General features: G+C 39.2%; 11 protein-coding genes across 11 annotated transcripts; 6 read left to right on the top strand and 5 right to left on the bottom strand. All coding sequences in view use genetic code 12, as the record gives it.

Annotated features, from left to right (window-relative positions):
• Positions 1–54: 54 nt before the first annotated feature.
• On the top strand, positions 55–711 carry ERV25 (Erv25p; the record flags this gene model as incomplete). The annotated part of the gene is made up of 1 exon (XM_051754260.1): positions 55–711. The coding sequence occupies one exon, from the start codon at positions 55–57 to the stop codon at positions 709–711; it is 657 nt and encodes a 218-aa protein (XP_051606854.1).
• A 69-nt stretch (positions 712–780) lies between these two features.
• On the bottom strand, positions 781–2,751 carry KGF57_004719 (uncharacterized protein; the record flags this gene model as incomplete). Its single annotated transcript, XM_051754259.1, has 1 exon — positions 781–2,751. The coding sequence occupies one exon, from the start codon at positions 2,749–2,751 to the stop codon at positions 781–783; it is 1,971 nt and encodes a 656-aa protein (XP_051606853.1).
• A 464-nt stretch (positions 2,752–3,215) lies between these two features.
• KGF57_004718 (uncharacterized protein) lies at positions 3,216–3,590 on the top strand (the record flags this gene model as incomplete). Its single annotated transcript, XM_051754258.1, has 1 exon — positions 3,216–3,590. The coding sequence occupies one exon, from the start codon at positions 3,216–3,218 to the stop codon at positions 3,588–3,590; it is 375 nt and encodes a 124-aa protein (XP_051606852.1).
• A 172-nt stretch (positions 3,591–3,762) lies between these two features.
• KGF57_004717 (uncharacterized protein) lies at positions 3,763–5,247 on the bottom strand (the record flags this gene model as incomplete). Its single annotated transcript, XM_051754256.1, has 1 exon — positions 3,763–5,247. The coding sequence occupies one exon, from the start codon at positions 5,245–5,247 to the stop codon at positions 3,763–3,765; it is 1,485 nt and encodes a 494-aa protein (XP_051606851.1).
• A 272-nt stretch (positions 5,248–5,519) lies between these two features.
• On the bottom strand, positions 5,520–5,984 carry KGF57_004716 (uncharacterized protein; the record flags this gene model as incomplete). Its single annotated transcript, XM_051754255.1, has 1 exon — positions 5,520–5,984. The coding sequence occupies one exon, from the start codon at positions 5,982–5,984 to the stop codon at positions 5,520–5,522; it is 465 nt and encodes a 154-aa protein (XP_051606850.1).
• Positions 5,985–6,341: 357 nt separating this feature from the next.
• Positions 6,342–7,100, top strand: PRE9 (proteasome core particle subunit alpha 3; the record flags this gene model as incomplete). Its single annotated transcript, XM_051754254.1, has 1 exon — positions 6,342–7,100. The coding sequence occupies one exon, from the start codon at positions 6,342–6,344 to the stop codon at positions 7,098–7,100; it is 759 nt and encodes a 252-aa protein (XP_051606849.1).
• Positions 7,101–7,855: 755 nt separating this feature from the next.
• On the top strand, positions 7,856–8,782 carry ARG11 (Arg11p; the record flags this gene model as incomplete). The annotated part of the gene is made up of 1 exon (XM_051754253.1): positions 7,856–8,782. The coding sequence occupies one exon, from the start codon at positions 7,856–7,858 to the stop codon at positions 8,780–8,782; it is 927 nt and encodes a 308-aa protein (XP_051606848.1).
• A 97-nt stretch (positions 8,783–8,879) lies between these two features.
• KGF57_004713 (uncharacterized protein) lies at positions 8,880–9,968 on the bottom strand (the record flags this gene model as incomplete). The annotated part of the gene is made up of 1 exon (XM_051754252.1): positions 8,880–9,968. The coding sequence occupies one exon, from the start codon at positions 9,966–9,968 to the stop codon at positions 8,880–8,882; it is 1,089 nt and encodes a 362-aa protein (XP_051606847.1).
• Positions 9,969–10,642: 674 nt separating this feature from the next.
• On the bottom strand, positions 10,643–13,981 carry ZCF31 (Zcf31p; the record flags this gene model as incomplete). The annotated part of the gene is made up of 1 exon (XM_051754251.1): positions 10,643–13,981. The coding sequence occupies one exon, from the start codon at positions 13,979–13,981 to the stop codon at positions 10,643–10,645; it is 3,339 nt and encodes a 1,112-aa protein (XP_051606846.1).
• A 1,830-nt stretch (positions 13,982–15,811) lies between these two features.
• On the top strand, positions 15,812–18,715 carry FGR29 (Fgr29p; the record flags this gene model as incomplete). The annotated part of the gene is made up of 1 exon (XM_051754250.1): positions 15,812–18,715. One exon carries the CDS (start codon positions 15,812–15,814, stop codon positions 18,713–18,715), a length of 2,904 nt encoding a protein of 967 aa, XP_051606845.1.
• A 1,249-nt stretch (positions 18,716–19,964) lies between these two features.
• HEM3 (hydroxymethylbilane synthase) lies at positions 19,965–21,038 on the top strand (the record flags this gene model as incomplete). The annotated part of the gene is made up of 1 exon (XM_051754249.1): positions 19,965–21,038. One exon carries the CDS (start codon positions 19,965–19,967, stop codon positions 21,036–21,038), a length of 1,074 nt encoding a protein of 357 aa, XP_051606844.1.
• Between the last annotated feature and the right edge of the window lie 830 nt (positions 21,039–21,868).

The raw sequence follows: 21,868 nt of genomic DNA, 5'->3' as shown, positions 1-21,868 counted from the left end.
ACACATTACACACTACACACTACACACTACACACATTACTAGCACACAACCCCAATGCAGTCACTTTTCAATTTTGCATTGATTTTTTCACTCATTGCATGTGTGATCAACGCATTGCACATTGAGGTCCCAGCAAGGCCAAACCCTGAACCAATGTGCATTCGAGAATTTGTCCAAGAAAACCAAATGGTGGTTGTCAACATCAACACTGATGGCTACAAAGGAGATGGACAAAGATTAGACGTGGGTATTGTTGACTCTGTTGGAAATAGGTATGCTTCAAGAAAAGACATTGTTGGTAAAGTCAAGATTGCCTTCACTTCCCACAACAATGCCGCTATTGATATCTGCTTTTACAACCAACAAACACAGGAATGGAAGAAACATGGATCGAGAGACTCCAACAATGTAAGGTTGATTGAGTTGGAGGTGGAGAGTGGAGCTGCCGCTAGAGACTGGAATGCTTTGCAAGCTAGTGAAAAGTTGAAGCCAGTAGAAGTGGAGTTGAAAAAAATTGAGAGTTTGACTGGTGAAATCGTTCAAGAGTTGCAATACTTGAAAAGAAGAGAGGAGAGAATGAGGGATACAAACGAATCAACAAACTCTAGAATTAAATGGTTCTCGATTATTATTATACTCTCATTGGTTGGATTTGGTGCATGGCAAATCCAATACTTGAGACATTATTTCAAAGTGAAGCACATTATCTAGGCTGTATATAACGCAATAGAAACAACTACTAAAAGAAGTGTTGAAAATAGGTTACCACCGGTTCCCAATTTATGTGTAGTTTGACAAAATTGACGTGAAGGGTTCCCACACCATGCGGTTGCACTTTGCATAACCAGCAGAATCTTCACTCAATTGGAACTTGAAATTAGACTCCTCTTTCGGTTGCGAACTCGTATCGAGAAACTTTTGAAAAGCCAGCACTCTCAACCCATCTGCATTTGTAAGTTTATCGTAAATTATGGGGTCTTTAAAAACACTGTTTCCAACATCTTGCAATTCACCCAATATCATGGACAATATCCATTCAAGAATAAAATTCAACTTCATCCATGCTTGATAAAACGCCTCAAAACTTTCAAACGATTCGTCTTCTGTTACTTGTGCATAGACTGAGTGATCATTGATCAAGGATACTATAACGTCCAAGTTGTTCACGAGATGGTGATGGCCTGCGCCCACACCTAAAAAGTCGTCAAACTCAAACTTTACGCTCTCTGAATACCCCGTTAGATTTCTAAGTATTCGAATCGCCAAATTCATCAAGAATAATTGTTTGTACTTTGTGGGAATTGCAGATGTGGACCACTGTGAATAGTAAAACTCCACAAGGTATCGATAGTCAATTGCCATGAACTTGACACTTGTAAACTTAACTAACTCCAGACTGTTCAAATAAACTGACGAGTTGCGACCAAACGACCTTCCCGAGTATACTCTCTCGTCAAATACTAAACTCCAGTAGTATACAATGGCACAAATCTTGAATCTCAACGACATGGAATCCATATTGTCACTATTCTCATTGCCAAATCCCTCTTCTTTAGGCATACCTTTCTTTTTCAACTCTTGTCTTACCAATATATTTTCATGTTGATAGCATGTCTTGGGAAAAGCAGGTAACTTCTTTAATCCATTAAACACAAACTCAGTAACTCTATCGTACCACTGTCGTTGTAGATAACCAATAGATTGTAGGAGCCTCGTCAACAAGAGATTTGAATTGTCCTCTACTTGTAAACTAGCAAATTTGTTCCTGTTGCCTAAGCTTCTGAATAGCATTAGATATGGATCTTGGTCCTCAAAAAGCTCCTTTAAAGTGTTAACCAAATTGTACTCCACCACATCGAAAATGAACAGTAGCGTACTAGATTGTGCTTGGTATATGGTGTGGCAGTTTGAATCCTTGTGTGGATAGCGAGACGTGGATAATCCGGCACAGTAAAAAGTCCAATTAATCAACTCCCATATTCCAAATCTGCCCTCGTTTATACGAAACTGGTCTCTAAGTAGAGGCTCATCGTAGACTCTTATCCCAACCCAAGATTCCGGGATATCCTCCCTGACGCTGCTTCCACCTCCAGTGCTCGTCAATTGACTTCCATCGAAACTTTCCAACAGTGGTTTAAACTCAGGGTCATTATAATCTTCCTCGGAGTCGCTAATTATAATAACAGTGTCATCACTACCCTCTTGTGATTCCTTAGCTTCCTCATGTCGCCTTTTCCGACACCTTCTTTCTTCTTTAATTCTCGGCGTTGGCGACAGTTCTAGATTCAAACTTGAGGTGGTACTCCTTTGTCGACTGCCCACTTTCGTCACTAACTGGTTAATCATCTCTCGCAAAGCTTGATATACCTCCAGGTTTCCATTGTATACTAGACCCGTGTAATTTTCCAATATCCTAATACTTCGATCATTTAGACTTGATTTATGCAACAACTTATCACTATGCTTTGATGCCAATATTTGTTCATGAGATTCTCTTAAACCAATCTTTGATTTTGACATATCAGCTGACCAATTGCAACTGGCGCTTCGAGAAGATATGGTCAATAATAAATGAAACACATCTTGTGACGGAATTAATGGGGGATCCAGCAGTGACTCGAAGAAGCACAATAAATCATCAATCGTTTCGTAGTTGTTGATATTGACTGATTCGTCTTTCAATTCGGGAATTACGCTATCCAAAAACTTGGCCTGAATCTCCCGATGGAACTCGGGTAAAAAAAGAGACATCTGTATCGGTACTCCTGTCAGGATTGAGAGGGTAACGTGGTTGTGCAAGAATGGTTTATAGCTCCAGAAAGAGAGTAAACGCACAGATATGAAAGTGCGTGCGTCTACCAACTTTACTTTCTTCTACTATAAATACCGCAGCAAATTCCCCTCCTTCGTTTTTTCCTGAAGAAAAGCAGTAGTAAAAAATATAAAAAAAAATATAAAAAAAGTTTGTCAGAACATTCTAATTCATTACTACAAGTTATCAAGCAATAATGTCTTTACATCCACCAAGTACTTACCTGAATACTCTTATCAAAGAAGAAAAAGAGAACCAAACTCTGTCTTTCTCAGTGGGAGGTTGTAACTTTGTCGATTTTAGTACCTTCTCTATAGACATCTCTAACTTTGACATTTCTCAACTTTACGCTCAAGACGTGAGTCCACACACAGTACAAACGCTCCCCTATATAGCTTTCAACATGCCAGAAGTAGAAGTAAGTTTCTTCAATTACTACAATCAAACGTTGTCGTTATTGGTGTACAAAAACCCAGAAGCAGTAGTGGAATCTGTGGCACGCTACGATTCTGATCTGTATCCTAAGTTAAGGTCAACTACAACCAAGGGGTTCTTTGACTGGCTCAGACGAATGATTGTCTATAAACATAATAATTTCATTCCCGACTCTCTTATTAGAAGCGTATTGATAAAGAATGCCAGTTTTGTTGATGATGAAGCGTTGAATTTGGGAGTTGAAGTAGTGACCAACCAACCTTTTGGTCTTGTTTGGTATCCCATTGACTATCGGTACTTGCTTCAGTTGGAAAAGCTAGACGCTGTTAAGAATTGCAGTTAAAACTGCAGAGAAAAGAAGAAAATGATGAAAGAAGTTGTTTTGTAGAGTAGTACGACAGTTTATATACCCAAATAATTACAGTAACAGCAACAGAGATTATAACTTTATACCTTTTAAGTGTGATATGTAGCCATTCCCCCTTTTGTCCACCCTCCTCTCTCATCATTCACCATTACTCCTCTTGGTAAATACTCGCCAGAACCATGTTTGCAATCAACACAGTCAATGCCTCTCCCTTTAACTCATTCTGCACGGTGTCGATCTCATCTTGTAATCTAGACACCTCATCTGCGCTATTCACGCCCCCATTATTAACAAATAACTGCTTATCAGCTAGGTAATTGATACCTACCCTCCCCAAACTTAGTGCGGACAATGTCCCCACCAACTGATTTGAAATTTCATTCAACTCCAGTTCATTCGTCGAGGCCAAATCATATCCCATCAATCTTAGCAACTGTTGCCTTGATATGGATCTTGAATTTGAAATGAAAAGTAAAAACATCTTGAGATCAATTGTAGACTTCATATGTTCTATAAAGAAATTTGAATTATTGTGAAATCTTGCTGTTGAGACTGGCAATGTGTATTCCAATGTTGCAATTAGCTCGGATAAAAATGAGCTATTTGTAAGAGCTTCTCTCACTTGAGGCAAATCCAACTTACCCAAGGGCTTCAACACTCGTTTGAAAAACTTGTACTCGATTGAGGCTGGGTCTCTATAATATGAATCTATTAATTGCTCATTTTCAATGTTTATAGATGTGAGTGTGTTGAATGGTTTGGTAAAAATTAGCACTATTGCGTACATGACGAGGAGGTTTCTCTTTATGAGTAAAGTATCAGCAAACAAGTACTTGGTTGGCTCCTTCTGCGAAACAAACAACTCAAAAAACTCCTTTTGAAACTCAACAAATTCAAATTGTTTGAAAAGCAAACTGAGATGTAGAAACCTCACCAACCAGTAGTATCTCATTTCATCATCATTCTCTTCAAATAAGGCAATGTTTTTCTTGTGGTACGAAGCCACATTGTTGTATATTTTGGATAATGGCTTGAACGAGGAAGTTGAGTAAAGTAGTTTATCCCCATCTTTAACATACATTCCAGCAGCAATGGTGTAGTCATTGTCATCCAAAGGAAACCAAATTAAGCTGAAAATATTGATGATGAACTTCATAAACAAGTACTCGACATATCTATTGCACTGAAATTGACCCTTTGTCTTTGGCTGGGACGAGAAATCCACAACAGAGGCATACCGGTTCAAATAGTTTAGTGCTTCCTGATATTTGGTTTGGATGGTCAATGCGATCACAACTGTTCTTATTTTCTCAAAAAACTCGGTAGCTACATCTCCTCTCAAGTTTGTTTCATTCTCGTACTTTCGCAATTGAGACGTATAAGTTCCTAGCCATGAGTTCAACCGATGAACCCATTCGTCGTTGTATTTTGAGATATCAACACCTTGCGACATAAGAAACGAAAGCATTTGTATATACGACGGGTGTAATGCTTGATACTGGTCCATTAGTTCGAGGCATTCTGTTGCCATTTCAGTCAATTGATCTGCAAACACATTTGCATTGTTTGAATTGACAAGTTTGTTGAACGTGTAAGCAAACTGGTTTATCCCAATGTAGTCTATATCAAACATGACCTGTTTTTTGGTTTGGGCATGTGCTATAGGCAAAGTGCGTGGGTGTTGGTGGTGATAGGCTCCGCAGTACCAATTTTTGAAAGAAAACGGAATTGGAAATTTGGAAATTGGAAAGTGTTAATTTTTGTGTCCTAAAGAAGAGAGGCAAATATGTACCAAGGAAAGTTGAACTAAAGTTGTACCAGTGTATCCTACGCTTCAAGAGTACTATCCAGAGAAAGGGAATCACATTACCTATACACTTGAGCTTCATCTCTGTTTTCAAGCAACTATAGAATCACTGAGCTAATCAGATACGACGACGCAATATCATACAATACTTGTGCAATAGCCCATGTCAATGGAATCCAACAACTCATGGTCAAATTTCCTGCCTGGTAGATAGCAGCAATAATGACTCCGATTATTGCTCCACCAACAAACCCTTTCAATAAACCTGTAAACAAGTAAAACACCAATATAAACCCACAACTGAAAACTTTGAAACTCTGAAGTGTATTGTGTCGGTAGCTATTGAGTATACTATTGCAGCAACCTATGACGCCAACAACAAAGTAAAGACCCCCTGAGAGTATCAACGACCAAAAAACGGTAAATCTCCAAATATCCCATGAATAGTATAGAAATGCTTTCAAGTATGATGGTCTAGTGGCTCCTAATGGCCAATATATGGATGGGAAATCTGGGGTGCTATACCCTATAGGGGTACTTCTTGAGCTAACAAATATTGTCATGTAGACATCTGTGTATGAGCTTTCCCGTACTTGAGGAGGAGGAAGAGGATGAGGAGTTGTTGTTGTGTCTGACTGCCTGTTTCCCTGTAAGCTACAACAAAGGTTTGTATTGTTCTGGTGTGTGAGTTAACAAGAAAAAAACAAAAAAAAAAAAAAAACAAAAAGGAAAATCACTTGCAACGAGAGAGAGAGAGAGCGAAAACTTTCAATTCTTCAAATCTGTCGCCACCAAGAAAGACGGTGCACTCAATTGAAACGAAACACCTTATAGCATTCTTTGGGACTCTTCATTGAACCCAATTGATATACATATAACACCAGATTCAGCTGTCAGCAATACAGGAAGGGCCTTAAAACATGTCGAGAAGATACGATTCAAGAACCACTATATTCTCACCCGAGGGAAGATTGTACCAGGTTGAATATGCACAGGAAGCCATATCGATGGCGGGGACTGCATTGGGGATAGTCTCCAGTGAAGGTGTTGTCTTGGCATGTGAAAAGAAGGTAACGTCGAAACTATTGGATGACGATGGAAGTGCAGAGAAATTGTACATAATAAATGATCAGTTAATTTGTGCTGTTGCCGGTATGACCTCCGATGCTTCGATCTTGGTCAATAATGCCAGGGTCCAATCGCAACAATACTTGAAGACCTATAATGAGGAAATCCCCTGTGAGATTTTAATCAAGAGGGTGGCAAATATCAAACAAGGTTATACTCAACATGGTGGATTGAGACCTTTTGGAGTCAGTTTTCTATATGCTGGTTGGGACGACAGATACCAATATCAATTGTACACTTCCAATCCTTCTGGAAATTTCAGTGGATGGAAGGCTACTAGCATTGGGGCTAATAATGCTGCTGCACAAACATTGTTAAAGAAGGACTACAAGGAAGACTTGACTTTGAAAGAAGCATGTGAGTTGGCTATTAAGGTATTGTCAAAGACCATGGACGCATCCAATCTTAACAGTGAGAAACTAGAGTTTGCTACATTGAGTTTGGGAAAGGATGGAAAAGTTTTGCGCAAGATATGGAGCGATAAGGATATTGATGCATTGATCCAAGCAAGTGGGGTATTGAATGATAAGCCAAACGATGACGATGATTGATTGGGGGGGGTAAGGGTAAAGTGGCTGGTGAAGTATATGTGTAGAAAATAGATGCCTGATTTGATCTATGAGAAGAGAATTGTAAGCTTCGAATGGCTCTGTGTTTCCTGGTCACAGCTTAGCTGGTCGCCGGTCGGTAGTGGCCTAGATATGCTTCCGTTTACCAACAATAAATACAGCCTTTAAGCAATAAACTATGTAGTTTTGACTTTGTGAGTTAAACCAGGTACTCAATTTCCTTGAAAATTGCCTGGCTAGCTCAATCGGCTAGAGCGTGAGACTTTTAATCTCAAGGTTGCGGGTTCGAGTCCCGCGTCGGGCTTTGATTTTTTTTTTTGATATTTCTGTGCTTACATTCTCAACTTGTTCGTTAAAGCGTTGGCAACTGTTTAGATCGAGTGTTTTTTAAAGGACAAGATGTGCCTTAATGATTCTATTCATTTTCCTCTGCATCTAAGAGAAGAAATATAAATTACATGACATATGGCAGAATAAACTATCTGCAACGAAAATACTACACAAAATATCTCCACTAAGGTGGTTCAGGACAGTTGTAGAGTACGTGGATTGCATCTCTTGTCATGCAGTTGTATGAGTCTCATTATTCTTACCCTCATTTTTCACATATTTTGTTGGAGAATTGTTGCAAAAAGAAAAAAAAAAGAAAAAGGAATCGTTATCAAAAGCGCAATGCTTGTAAAAAGAAAAAAACAAAAAAATTTTCAACCAGAACTAAGTAAACCACAATTGAGCTAATGGACCACACTGACTTACGACATGATGAACAACATCATGAAGTTACCCAGATCCACCCATGGAAAGAGATTGCATTTGGTGCCGTGTCCGGTATGGTTGGCAAGCTCGTTGAGTTCCCATTCGACACCATTAAAGTTCGACTACAATCAAACAACTCCCATCCCGTATCTACAATGTCGATGATATCGCGAACATTTCGAAATGAAGGGTTTATGGGGTTCTATAAAGGTTTGAAGGCTCCATTACTTGGGGCATGTTTGGAAAATGCCGTCTTGTTTAGCAGTTACAATTTTGCAACGGGTATGTTGCAACCTCATGGTGCAGATTTATCAATGTGGTCTAAATGTGCCAGTGGTGGGTTTGCTGGTTTCATGGCTAGTTTTATCTTGACTCCGGTGGAACTAGTCAAATGCCAGTTGCAAGTTGCTAACTTGGCTAGCAAATCGAGCTTACATACTTATTCTTCAGTTATTGGTGATACCTTGAAGCGAAGAGGGGTGATTGGATTATGGAATGGATTGGGATCTACTATGGTTCGAGAAGTTGTGGGGACACTGATTTGGTTTGGTACTTATGAATATGTCAATGAGTATTTCGCCGCTTCGAAACACTCGTTTATTAAAAACAAAGATTTGCAGTTGTTGTTTAGTGGAGCTATGGCTGGTGTATTGTTTAACTTTTCCATGTTCCCTGTTGACACCATCAAGTCAAACATACAGACGCATGATATACTAGCAGGTGGAACCAGTAGCAGCAAACTCCACCATCACAAGGCGACGGATTTCTGGAAGGAGACGAAAAAGTTGTGCTCAAAACCAGGTGGAGTGATGAACCTATATAATGGATTGGGGATCACTATGATTAGATGTATCCCCGCCAATGCATTGATTTTCTACACTTATGAACTACTCAAACGAAACTTTTAACAAACCAAATTAAACGATAAACAACTGTATTATAGAATAGAATAGATTTTAATAGATTTTAATAGACTTGGATGCCCTTCAACCTTGGATGGCCCTTTTATTTCACTGGAAAGAGGTTTTCAGCCCTTTTCAAGTCATCAACATTCAACAAATCTGTACCAGCTTGGTACAAATCCAATAAGTGCAGATCAACCAAATTCCATGGCCAAGTGATATCCCCCCAGATTCTAGTCTTTAAATTGTATTCATGAGCTTTATCAAAATAGTCTTTAAGATTAGTCTTTTGGGCCTGGGTGAATTCATTTCTGATTGTAGAATTGTACCCATCGCCAACCAAACTCTTTATGGATCCACTTGCAACTCTTGACAATTTCGACCATTTCTGCATCTCGTTTTCATCACCAGATGAGTTGAAGTGACTCAATGGAGCATCCAAGAACGTATACCTCACTGTCTCCTCACTCACTTTTTCAACTGGCAAGTTTCCAGTGATTGTCAAAACCAAAGGTCCTTCATGAAGGGATTCATCAGTAGTGTTGTAGTACGTCAACAATCCATCGTCAATAAAAGGTTGCAATAATGGCTTTAAAGCTTCATAGGTTCCATTGGGTTCAGTTTTAAAATCAAACCAAAGATAAACTGGTTGTTCAGGATCATTATAAAAAATACCATGCTTAGAATCACCTCCAATAAAGGGGCTCCCTCCATTACCACCATCATCAACATAGTTGAAACTTGGATTGGAGTACTGGAAGAACTGGTACAACGGGTTCAAATACAAGTTGAACAAGGTGTTTATCGGATGTAAGAAGACTTGATTATGTCCCACGTAAATTTCACTACTGTTGAAATACAAAGTTTCATTGGGTGTTGTTGTGAAGTCGGTTGTCTCAGTCGTTGTACGTTGCAACTGATACGTTTGAGGGAAGTGCCAAATGTCACTCTCAATGGAAATAGCGCCGATACTCAACGCATCAAACAATGGGTGTTTTCTCCAATAATCGTTGTGCGAGTGCAATGGTTTCGGATATACATCTCTAGTCAAACCTTCAATGGTGTAGTTGAATGGCAAAATAGGTGTGGATGAGGCATTTCCACTATACTGTAAGATCGAATCAGGGGTTGTATGGTTGTTATAAGAGTCCCAGTCTCTGCTTTGTAATGCCGGTTTGTAGACGTTGATCATGTTGGCGGTAGCGAAGAAGAAGGAAAATTAGTGACTATTGTAAGTGGTAGGTGAGAATAAGTTCGCTCGAAGCAGAAGCTGGAGTTTTCTTATATGAGCATTTGGTAATGGTTAAGAACAGAGCAAACAAAGGGGGAAAGGAATGTATTGTATAAAATGGAGAATTTGACTTTTCTTATGCTATTAGCCTCGGCAGAAAATTACGCAATTCTCGGCGAAAAAAAAAAAAAAAAACAAAAAACAGAGAACAGAAAACAGAGAACAGAAAACAGAGAAACGAAAAACGTGGGCCCTTCTTGTATAAAATTTGTGTCAATTTTTTAAAGATTCTGTGCGCACGTGCGTGGGCTACTCTGTCAATCTATATCCACAATGACCGTCCTATAGGGGGGAAAGAGAGGCTCGTTGGCTACCACTTTTATGCTTTGACTCGAAAAAATTTGACAAACTTTGAGCATACTGTTACTTATGGTGCTGCAAGAGAAATAAAAGTGAACCTCAAGAGGCAGCATTCGCCGGTTGAACTATACGCAGTATACAGCTCACATAGTCACCACCCACCGCCCAAATGGTAGAGTCGAGCCCCCATTGCATCCAAAACTTTGCTTGGAACTTCACGTGTCACACACATTGATACTCGATGGTACTTGACAGAAGCGTTATCTTTTATATATTTAGCCACTACTCAATATACTCTCCAAATGTTGTGTAATCTTGTTCATCTTTTGAATAGTACTTTGCATAACGTTGGCATTACTATAAGACAACTTGAACTTCACAAACTCACACAACGTAGACACCTGCTTTAGAATCTGCGTAGTAGTAAACAGTTGAGCAACACGTTCAAACCCGTCAATATTGTTTGTATTGACGTCGGCAAATTCTTTAGATTCTCCAGTTGGTATGAATTCAACAACTAGACATTTCAGATCCGCATTGGATCTGAGCTTTACATATTTCGTCAATACTGCCAAGCTGCACACAACTGACAAGAACCCCGCCGAGAATGATAATGAATATGGTGGCAACTTGTTCCAAGATTGTTTGACCGTGGTCTGCAATTCGGGCGAGTCGTACCATTCGGTTGATTTGTTGATGACATTACTGATGGTGTTGCTCTTGTCTACCGGTTCTTCACTACTGATCAAAGATGGTCCAAGTACAATTGCATAGTCTTCGTATTCCGACAGTGGGGAAAACTCAATCAATGAAATGAATCCATTTATTGACTTTGTCACTTCAATAATACTCTGCCATTGAAATGATTGAAGCTTGGTTAATCGCTCGAATAAATCACTGCATTCGAGAATTTCATCACATACTATTGGCGTGAATGAAGTGTCCTTGCTCTTGTGATTGGTCTCTTCCACATGCACTTTAAACTCATGTTTGTACATTTTGAAAACCATCACATTGTGAATGAAATGATTGTATTGCAAAACCTCAGAAACTCGAAGAATCATATTGGCAAACCAATAACTCACATTGACCACAATCAATTTCCTATCTTCCTTTATAGTAATATGCTGAGACTTGATCTTGCATGTAAAATCAACATTAAACTCACTAACATTAATCAAATTCTCAAAACTCAATTCATCATTGGACAATTTCGTCAATAAATTTTCGAAAATCTTGCTAGCCAAAATCAAACTAGCAGCATCAGAGGGGATATAACTCTTTTCGTGCAACTGTTTCCAATTTGTGCGATTATTAACCAACTTCAAATTCATAAAATCATAATCGTTCAACGGGAGCAAAATGTTGTTTGAGTAATGGTCTCGCTCATAATCCAATTTGAAATCATCAATAATCATGGATAACTTGTAGTAAGGCCGACCTTGATTGAATCTGAGCAAGATTATATGATGGATGTAAAAATTCCAAATCAATCGAAGTACAACTTCACGTTCATAAATTTGTCTTCGTGTACCAAATATTGGATGCTTTTGTGGTATTTTGCTATTTAGCTTCACTTCTGCCTGTTGGAACTCAAACCGCTTTTGACTGTATATCTCGACATAGTTATTTTCATGAATCGTGTCGAGAATCTTGGCATTGGCTTTATTGATGTTGCTCATATCGTACCTGAATGAAGTGCACTTGGAAATCAATTTGTAGCACGTCATTATCCCAAGCCCATTAAGATTGTCCCAGTACTTGTAAACATTGTTGATCCAGAAGTTTTCGTCGCTGCTGATTGGTAAAGTGGGGTCTTGTCTAGTTGCCGTTATGCAGATTGTGGAAATGATTGCGTGAAACACTGAGCTGTCGAGTTTTAAAGACAAGTTATCGAGTAGGATTGACTTCCCAGGGAATAATTGGTGATTTGGCTGGTTGTAGATGTAATAATATGTCAAAACTCTATCCAAAGTCTGCCAATTGGGAAGATCATATTCAGCTAACTCGGTGTCTGAGAATGGTTGCTTCTGAGTTTTAGAAACAGATGGACGAGTAGTTGAAGTTGTAATTTCAACAGCAGTGGCAGTACCGCCTTTCTCCTCTTGTGCTCCAATATTATGCTCACCCACCAATGACGTGCTCTTTCCCTCCATATCAGGCAACTTTGCTACCAACGACAGACTCATATCCTTTCCATCAGTTCCCGACGACGGGGTTGAACAAGAGCTTGAAACACTACCAAACCGTCTCAGTCTAGAGCACGAGCTGTTCTCAGTGAGCGTCTCCTTGTCAGCTTTACGACGATCATGAAGCTTTGGCGAATACAGCTCGTCTGCAGAGTCGTGCTTATCATATTGAGGGTCATAGAACTTGCGACGATGATGGTGATGGTGATGGTGACGGCGATGCCGAGGGTGAGGGTAGTGATGCTTGTACATTCCATAATGATGGTGGTGCGGAGGTGGAGGTGGAGGTGGAGGTGGAAAATGCGGGTGGAAATGAGGAAAATGCCCCGGTGGTGGCGGAGGCGGAGGAGGATGAGGGCCAAAAGGTGGGAGTGGCGGAGGAGGTCCATGATGGAAGCCAAATGGAGGTGGAGGTGGAGGTGGAGGTGGCGGAGGAAGTGAATAATAATCATCTTCATCCATGTGATGACGATCGTGTGAGTGTGGATGCGGATGTGAGTGCGGATGTGGCGGTGGCCCACGACGATGGGGGCCATGACCAAAATCATGAGGTGACGGTGGGCTACTTTCTTTGTCGTGTTGTCTTCCCTTTGGTGGGACACTCGACAATTGGAATGAGGATTCGGTTTCTGTTCCATCAGGACGATCAATGTCTTGGTATCTTCTTCCGAATGGGAACCGGGGGAAGTCATAGGAATTGGATCTCGTAGTGTCACTTTGCACCATTTCATCAAACTCAGGGTACGGCGGCTTACTCATATGATGGCCATAATCACTTCTCAAATTTAAACCTTCACTTGAGGAAAATGTAGGTGGGGGCATCTTACCCAACGCATGTGGGAAATCAGTTTGAGTTGTACCCGGTAGAGTAAAATTTGGCTTATTGTTGTTCCCTAGGATAAATGAGCTGACTCTAGCTGTTGAACCTGAAACTATCTGGTCTTCGCTTGTAGTGGCTTTCTTGGTTGTATTTTGAGAATCATTTTCCTGTGTGAATGTGCCAGTAGTTGAACTCTCCGTTCGTATCTTTTTCACTTGATCATTAGTTGCCGTATTCTCCCCAGTCTTGTTTCCTGAATCACCATTGGCTTCTCTTCTCTTTCTTCTTCCTCCACGATTACTTTGCACAAAGACACACTCTATACCCAAGAATTTACAATTGGAACAAGTCCTTGTCTTTTCTGGAACCACTTTGTTGACTCCATCTGCTGAAGATATGGCGCAAACGGGCTCACCATCGCACTTGATCTTCTTTTCTCTGCACGACAAACATGCACGTCTAGCTACTCTTCTTGATGACGGTCGTTGCTGAGTAATAGTGTTGTTGGAAGCTTCGAAACTTATTGTTGATATTGGTGCCGACGGCGAGGCAGATGTAGACGGCGAGTGATGATTTGCCTCGGAGGTTAGTTCAGTAGTGTTCATCTGGAATCGCGTGTGGGTGGTGGTGGTGGGGTTGTTGACAGAAGAAGGCAAAAAATTCAGTTACAGTGTTAGTTATGGTGTTTGAGTAGAATCTCTTTAACCTGACTTAAGAGGGGTTAGAAAGATTTGTAATTGTACGAATATAAATGAAAATGAATGAATTAATGAATGAATAAGTGGACGATGGTTCCCGGAAATATTGGCAACGTCCGTAGAAAACTCATGCGGCTTTTGAAAATTTCAAAATTTTCCGTTTTTTTTTTTTTTTTCTCAGCACTAAATTCTATTTTTAAACCCTTGGGTTGCGTGTGTGTTAAGTATGTACGTGTATGTGTGTGTGTGTGTGTTAAGCATGTGTGTGTGTTACAAAAAAATTTCATTTCCCATTGGTAGGCCGATTTCAATTACCGAAAACAATAACATGCATGGCTTATGCGCTTAAGCCACCACAAAAATATTTTTTTTATTTTATTTTTTTTTTCCCTCTATCTTCTACAAACCACTACTACATCCTTACAATTTCCAAGATATTCCTTTTAACATAATATATTGTGTGGTCCATCATTTTGTCTTTAAGCCAATACCAAAAGAGAAAGACGCCTTGTATCAGAAGTTTGAACCTCGTGTGGATGTATTCATATTAATTCTTCAAGCGGCATTTTCTTGATTCATTTTTTTTTTTTTTCCGGTTTTTCCTCTTTTGGCATCTCATAGTATTACCCTCAGAAAAAGAATCATAATGTTTCTTTTCTTATTTGAAGGGGTAAGAGATATAGATAGTGTAGTCATAGATCCAAAGGTTGAATAGAGAATGGATTGTATATGTGAAGATGTTTCCACGATGGGAACTCTCCGTTGAATAGGGCAGGGCAGCGCAGGGCAGGGGAGGGCAGGGGAAAGGGTTAGGGAAAGGCAATACCAACTATTTAAAGTGCAGTGCAATCAAACGCCTCATTTAGAGAAAACTAAAAAAAAAAAAAAATCAATCAATCAATGAATGAATGGTTGAAAAGTTCTAAATATAGAATTCTGATCATTACGTAAGCAAAGAAAAGTTAATTATGGGTTTCATGCTTGACTATTATTCCAAGTAGGGAGAATTTGCGCGCGCGCAAAAGCTTGTGTGGTGAATAAAAGAACAGCAAATAAGAATAATACTACACACCAACAACAAGCAAATGCCAAGACGGTGGACGTTAATAGAAATATAATGGGGATATACAACAACTTTTGCTTATGTAACAAAGATGAAGTGGGGGGAGGAGGGTTTAAATATGAGTGAAGAATCCCTCGAATACTTGTGTAGATTTAGAGACAGATACACATCATCAATAACATAAGAACATAGTGTCAGATATGAATGAAGAAGCTGCTAGTAATACCCATAACCCACAACACCATACTACTCTGTAAATCTTGGCTGTTGGATCGGTTTTATATCTTTCAGAAGACTCTAATTGTGGCGAATGCTTGTCGATAACTTACGCTACCAACTTATTTTTAAGTACTTTGTACAACTCCTCGTTTTGTTTACAATTTAGCCCAATGGAGATATTAACCAAAACTGTATAAGCAAAAAAACGCAAAAAAAAAAGAATAATAATAATAATGGATACATAACCGCAAATGGCAATCAAAGTGTTTATTCTTTGCATTTTCGCTAAGAGAATGTTGCTCAACAGCAGTGAACTCCCCAGTTTCCAGAAGAATGGACTGTTTTAGATAAGAAGTGCAAGTACTGACTGTTTTATCTCTATATATATATATATATCGAAGCATTGTCTGTCGCGTCCCTTTTAGCATCTACTTCTGCATCACAGTTTCCACATCATGTCGAGATACCGAGAACTAAGTTATAGCCATGCGCCCAATATGTCAACACTACCGATGGGAGCTGGTCCAACAACCACTACAAAAGAGCATTACCAACTACGAAGACTTGCCAATTTCAAATCATACTATTTCCAAATTCAAAACTTGATTAATTCCAATGTCCTGTTGAGTTTGAAATTTGAGCAACTAAAGACACCAGAAATACTTTCAACTTTGATCAAACCTATTATTATTGAAATCATAGCCATAACTGACAAATCTTCTTCCCAATCACAACCTACTCAAGCTCATCACTTTACTGATCCCAAATCAAGACTCAAAATCTCCACCTTCACCATTTATATCCTCTTGCTACTTCGTTATGAATACTTGATTCAACTGGAAAACAACTTGATCTGCTTTGATCTCTTGGTTACGAAAGCCAATGTTTGTGAATTGTTGGCTATTCGAATGTTGCGTGAATACCGATCATGGCAAAGGATACAAATGTTGTTTATCAAGCCACCTGCAGGATTGGCTAGCACCAATACCAGTAACAGTGGTAGTGGCAGCAATAGCAATAGCAACATGTCACTTATGGGGATGATGGATTTGAACTCTTTGGAATTGAGTATATTGTCTAAACTGAAACGATTCTTATCACAACCTATAGTTATCCACATCTTGGACAGGTTTTATAATGGCGATTTGGTCCATGGCGGGTCTTGTTTGTATTATCAGAATGGGGAGTATTGTGAGGATGAGAAAAGTACATTGTTGGGAACAAGGATGGGGGAGAGGAGAACACACAGGGGCGGATACAATGTGGGCAGTTCTGGAGATGGAAATGGGGACAGCAACAGCAAGAGTAGGAACCACAGTTTCACCGGCTATGACAATGAAGGGGACATCAATGGCGATCTGGACATTGACGACACTATATTTGATGATTCCAGAGTCAAGTTTTCCATTGCACGAATATTCAATCGAGCTCAACTCGTACCAAAGTACCAACATGTGTTGATCAACTTGAAATTGATAAATTTTGCCATTGTTTATTTCATCATGATATTGCAACCGAAACGGTCATCACTTTTTGTCGATTTGTATTTCTGGCTTCTTGCATTGAGTTTCAACTGTGAAGTTGTTACCAAATTAGTCAATATTGATCATAGATTTATGAATATTGTTATCTGGAATCACATTGACCTACTATTTATATTCATTATCGACTTGTGTTTTATTTTCAAGTTTGCTTTACGGTCTCCACAATATTATCATGACGTGTTTAGTTTGATTGGCATCATCTTGTTCCCACGGATCTTGTCGATTTTCAATAATTATCGGTTCTTCAATTTAATCCTTCTTTCATTCCACAAGATGATTTTCAATTTGGTGGGGCTTGTCTTGTTCTTTTTCACATTGATTAGTGGATTCTACTTTAGTTTCATCACTTTATCCCAAACACAGACTAAACAAGATGTATTATTCAACATGTTGAAGATATTCTTTGGATTCACCCCGTCGGTTTGGAATAATTGGGACGATTTCAATACTTTGGGTAAAATCATGCAAATGAGTTATTTGTTTTTGATTCAGTTTATAGTGGGGACGATTTTGGCAATTTGTCTTAGTGGAGTTTTTACAAAGACTCGGGAAAACATTGAACATGAATTCAATTATTTCAAACTGAATAACTTGATATTATATTTCAAAATGGGTCAATTGAATCAACGCGGTGGATTGGCTAATGGGTATTGTCAATTGTTCAAATTGCCATTGATTGGGATAGTCTTGATTTATGAAGCAGTTACACATTTACTTTTCAAAACAAGAAGATACAACATCAACAATGACGATGTTGATTTGAAGCACTTTGTGTTTATAAGCAATGATCAGGAATATACACAATTCAATGAGCAATCGAGCATTGGTGGTGTTGATCCATTACAAGAACCAGTGGCTATAAAAGTGAATAAACGACAAGCCATGAAGAATCATCAATCAATAAGCACATTGGGTGGAGGCCATCTACGTACAGCTTCAACAGACTCATTGTTTATTGATCAGTTGTTGAACCGAAAGTATGGAGCTACTAGCTATGTGGTGGATAATAAGCTTGAACGAATACAAACTCAAACTCAGCAAGCACAAGTGCCGCAAATGAATAGAGTATTTTCTCGCAAGACGCCAAATCACCAACGACGTCAATCACCTCCAGCGCAGCAGCAGCAGCATCAGATGCAAACGCAAACACAAGTTCCCATTGCACTTAAAAAGTCGTTCAATGTGCCACGGCGAGGGTCGGTTTTTCTGCAATCTGCCACATCAACGCAACAAATAAAACAGCAGCAGCAGCAGCAGAAACAACAACAACAACAACAACCGCTGCAGTCACATCCACAGCAATTACAATCGTACGCCCCACAACCATTCTTTGGATCACCACCATCACTTCAAATGGCAAGCTTACAGCAACCTATGCTCACCCAGGATGTACTTGCACGATTATCGAACCTTGAGTCATTGTTTACCAAACGGATAATTTCCACCAGTATAGACGATTCTAAGCTGGTGATTATGAGTCGTATCAATGAAGACGATGTTGCGTGGGCGGGAGAAGAAGCAAGAGACAAAGTAGGTTGCTATTATGGGAATAGACGTGGGGATGTGCCATTGAAGCGACGCGGAATGGGTATGGAAGACGATGAGTTACTGATCAATTCTGAAAGTGAGGGCGATGGGCCCCGGAGTGGGGATGATGTAGACAGAGATGGCGATGATGATGGCGATGCGTATGATGACGGTGATGACGATGGGGGGGATTTGGATAGCGAGGAGTTGAATCGAACTCTTCCGCTAAAATTCAAGACATTGAGTAATACTGAAGTTGATCAGTATGATAGTGATGAAACATTTTGAGGGTTTACGAAGATTTCGGTGTTGTAGTCTCTATTACTTTACATAGGAGAAGATATAATAATGATAGAGGTGATTGATAAAGCTTTTTGCAAGTCTTGTTGATTATGCCAATTGCTGCGAAAATTGAAAACAAATCCTGCATAGAGAGCACACAAAAGTTAACGAGTCTCGGCAATTGAAAGTTTTGTTTTTTTTTTTCAACCAATCAAATCGACGAAATTTGTCATAACTTAAAAGGTGAACCACGTTTAACACAACATTCAGTGCTATCCGATACTAATCTTTGTAGCCACTTGATACTTGAATTGCAGTAGCTTGTGGCACACCATCGTAGCATGTTTGTTTTCTTCAAATGTGAACCCTGCGCTGTTGTAAGTCGTAGTGCCATTTTTAATCACAGTTAAATCCAAACTGTTTTAGTAGTCTTGTGATGTGATGTGATGTGATGTGATGCGAGTGTGGGGAGAGAATATTGTACGTTATTACCCAATTGGGTAAATCCATGCGGAAAAGCGGCTCTTCTATTACAATACACTTTCAATACAAAAATAAGAAAATGTCATAAAAAAAAAAAAAAAAGAAAAAAAGAAAAATAGAATCATAGAAACAGAAACAGAAATTTTGTAAGCAATCAGATTGTCTCGATTGATAATTACACATTTGGTCAATGGTACACTACCTTATCTTACTAAGACATTAAGAAGTCCAATAGACAAACGTATACACAAATACACATACACTCTCTCTATCTTCATCTTTAATTCAATAAATTTAGTGTGTTAGAGGATAAGTTGCAGTCAGTGTGTGCTATTTGGTTTGTGCCGATTACAGTCACTTCCTATCCTCGCTTTGCTTACTATTTAAAGTTTAGATATCATCATCGTATTGAAATTTTTTTTTTTTTTTTTCTTTTTTTCACAAGAGAGACAGAGAGACAGAGAGACAGAGAAACATCATATTTGCTTAAATCAAAAAATATATAACTAGCTTGATAAGTTTCTTTTCCAATCTACAACAACATCATAAGGGTGAAATTTCTGTACATACGATAGTCTGATTTCCCTTCTTGATTTTCAGATCCATTTACACTAACCAGACTCATCCACTTGCCGCATATCAGTGTACCATTCTTTTGCATTTCTATCTTTTTTTGCATTCCCCATCAATTTGATTCTACATATATATATAATTTTTTTTTTTTCAACAACCAGAGTCCATTTCTTTCTACTCACTGATGCCACATACTATTATGCCCATAAGTGAGACCACTACCGCTACTGCTGCCACCACCGCTACTACCGCCACCACCACCACTTACTCACAACCAGACATATCTCACATACAAATTGGTGGTAGGAAATCAAAACTTGCGGTCGTACAACTGGAGCTTGTTCAACAAGCGATACAAAGCATATATCCTCAAATCGACTGTTCAATACTAGCATTGAGCACGTTGGGAGACAAGGTGCAAACACAACCGCTCTATTCATTTGGTGGTAAAAGTTTATGGACCAAAGAGTTGGAAATATTGTTGATGGATAGGGTTGATGAGTTTCCTCAGTTGGATCTTATTGTTCACTCATTGAAGGATATGCCTACCCATTTACCCGAGGAGTTTGAATTGGGATGTATTTTCCAAAGAGAAGACCCTAGAGATGCGATCGTTATGAAACTGGGCAGTCCATATACTCATTTACGGGATTTACCAGCAGGATCAATAGTGGGCACTTCTTCCATTAGGAGACTGAGTCAATTGATTAAAAATTATCCACATTTGAAATTTGAAAGTGTACGAGGTAATATACAAACGAGATTGAGGAAATTGGATGACCAAGAAAACCAATATTGCTGTCTTATATTGGCAAGTGCTGGCTTGATACGTTTAGGATTGGGAGACAGAATAACTTCCTGTTTGGATGATGTTTATTACGCAGTGGGGCAAGGTGCGTTGGGTATTGAAATTAAGAAGGACAATCACAAGATTAAGCAGATTCTCAAACAGATTGAAGATCCCATTGCCACTATATGCTGTCTTGCTGAGCGTTCATTGATGAGGTATCTCGAAGGTGGATGCTCAGTTCCATTGGGTGTGCATTCAGAGTATAATCAACACACACGGGTATTGACTTTAAAGGGGATAATTGTCAGTCCTGATGGTACTCAGTCGATTGAAGCTGAAGTGTGTGGTGAGATTACTAACCGAGAAGATGATTGTGAAAGGTTGGGAGTTGAATTAGGAGACAAATTGAAGGATCAAGGTGCTCAAACAATACTCGATAGTATAGATATGACAAGGATCAATGCTAAACCAACTGAGGTGTAGGAAGATTGCACAGATAGCCAAAATTGTTTGTATATACATAATACGATAAATGTTAATATTATAGAGAACGAGTCGTTCAACTGGATCAACTATACACGAGCATACAGTAGTAATACTATGTGAGAGAAGAGTTCTCTTATCTCGAATAAGCAAGCAACACTGCAGGTGGTGTTTGAATGATCCGCGGTTTGGACTGCTTACGAAGTAGGTGAGCTCTTTTTGCACACGGAAGGTACACCGCTTGGGATGCTCTAAGAGCGCGATTCTCAATTCAAGAGGGGGGGGTTGTTTAGCATTGCGCTCTAAATCATAAAGTGTGGCATGTCGTAAGTTAGGCGATCAAGGAAGAGTTGTGATGTGAAGAGGGTAGTTGAGATGCAGATCATTCCTTTCAATTGGACTTCTCTGTCTCATTGGATAACCAACTGATGAGAGTAGCAGCACAATCACACCTTCAGAGTACCTGTACCACATTAATAAGGCTGTCTCTTATAAAAATCAATGAAGACGTGAATATCAATTACATAATGCATTACATAATACTGCAAAAGAAACTTTCTTTGTCTCTGTCTCTCTGTCTCTTTCTGCCTCACCTCCAAAATCAAAACAAAACTTCATTCTGTCAGGCATTGGAAAGCCACAACTTTTTTTATATTGAAACTATCATCTAAGACCAAGCCACTCCACATAGTCTAGACTGTCAGGATCGTGAGAAAAGAAAGTGATCTACAGTACAAATAATCGAAAGAATAACATTTGATTGCATTTTTTTTTTTTTCCCTAGCATTTTATACATTTGGAAATCCCGACTTGGAGCTTAAAGAGATTGT

Source organism: Candida theae, assembly GCF_024610275.1.
Source record: "Candida theae strain CBS 12239 chromosome Unknown scaffold17, whole genome shotgun sequence".
NCBI classification, from domain to species: Eukaryota; Fungi; Ascomycota; class Pichiomycetes; order Serinales; family Debaryomycetaceae; genus Lodderomyces; species Lodderomyces theae.
This window is presented reverse-complemented; position numbering and strand designations above follow the sequence as displayed.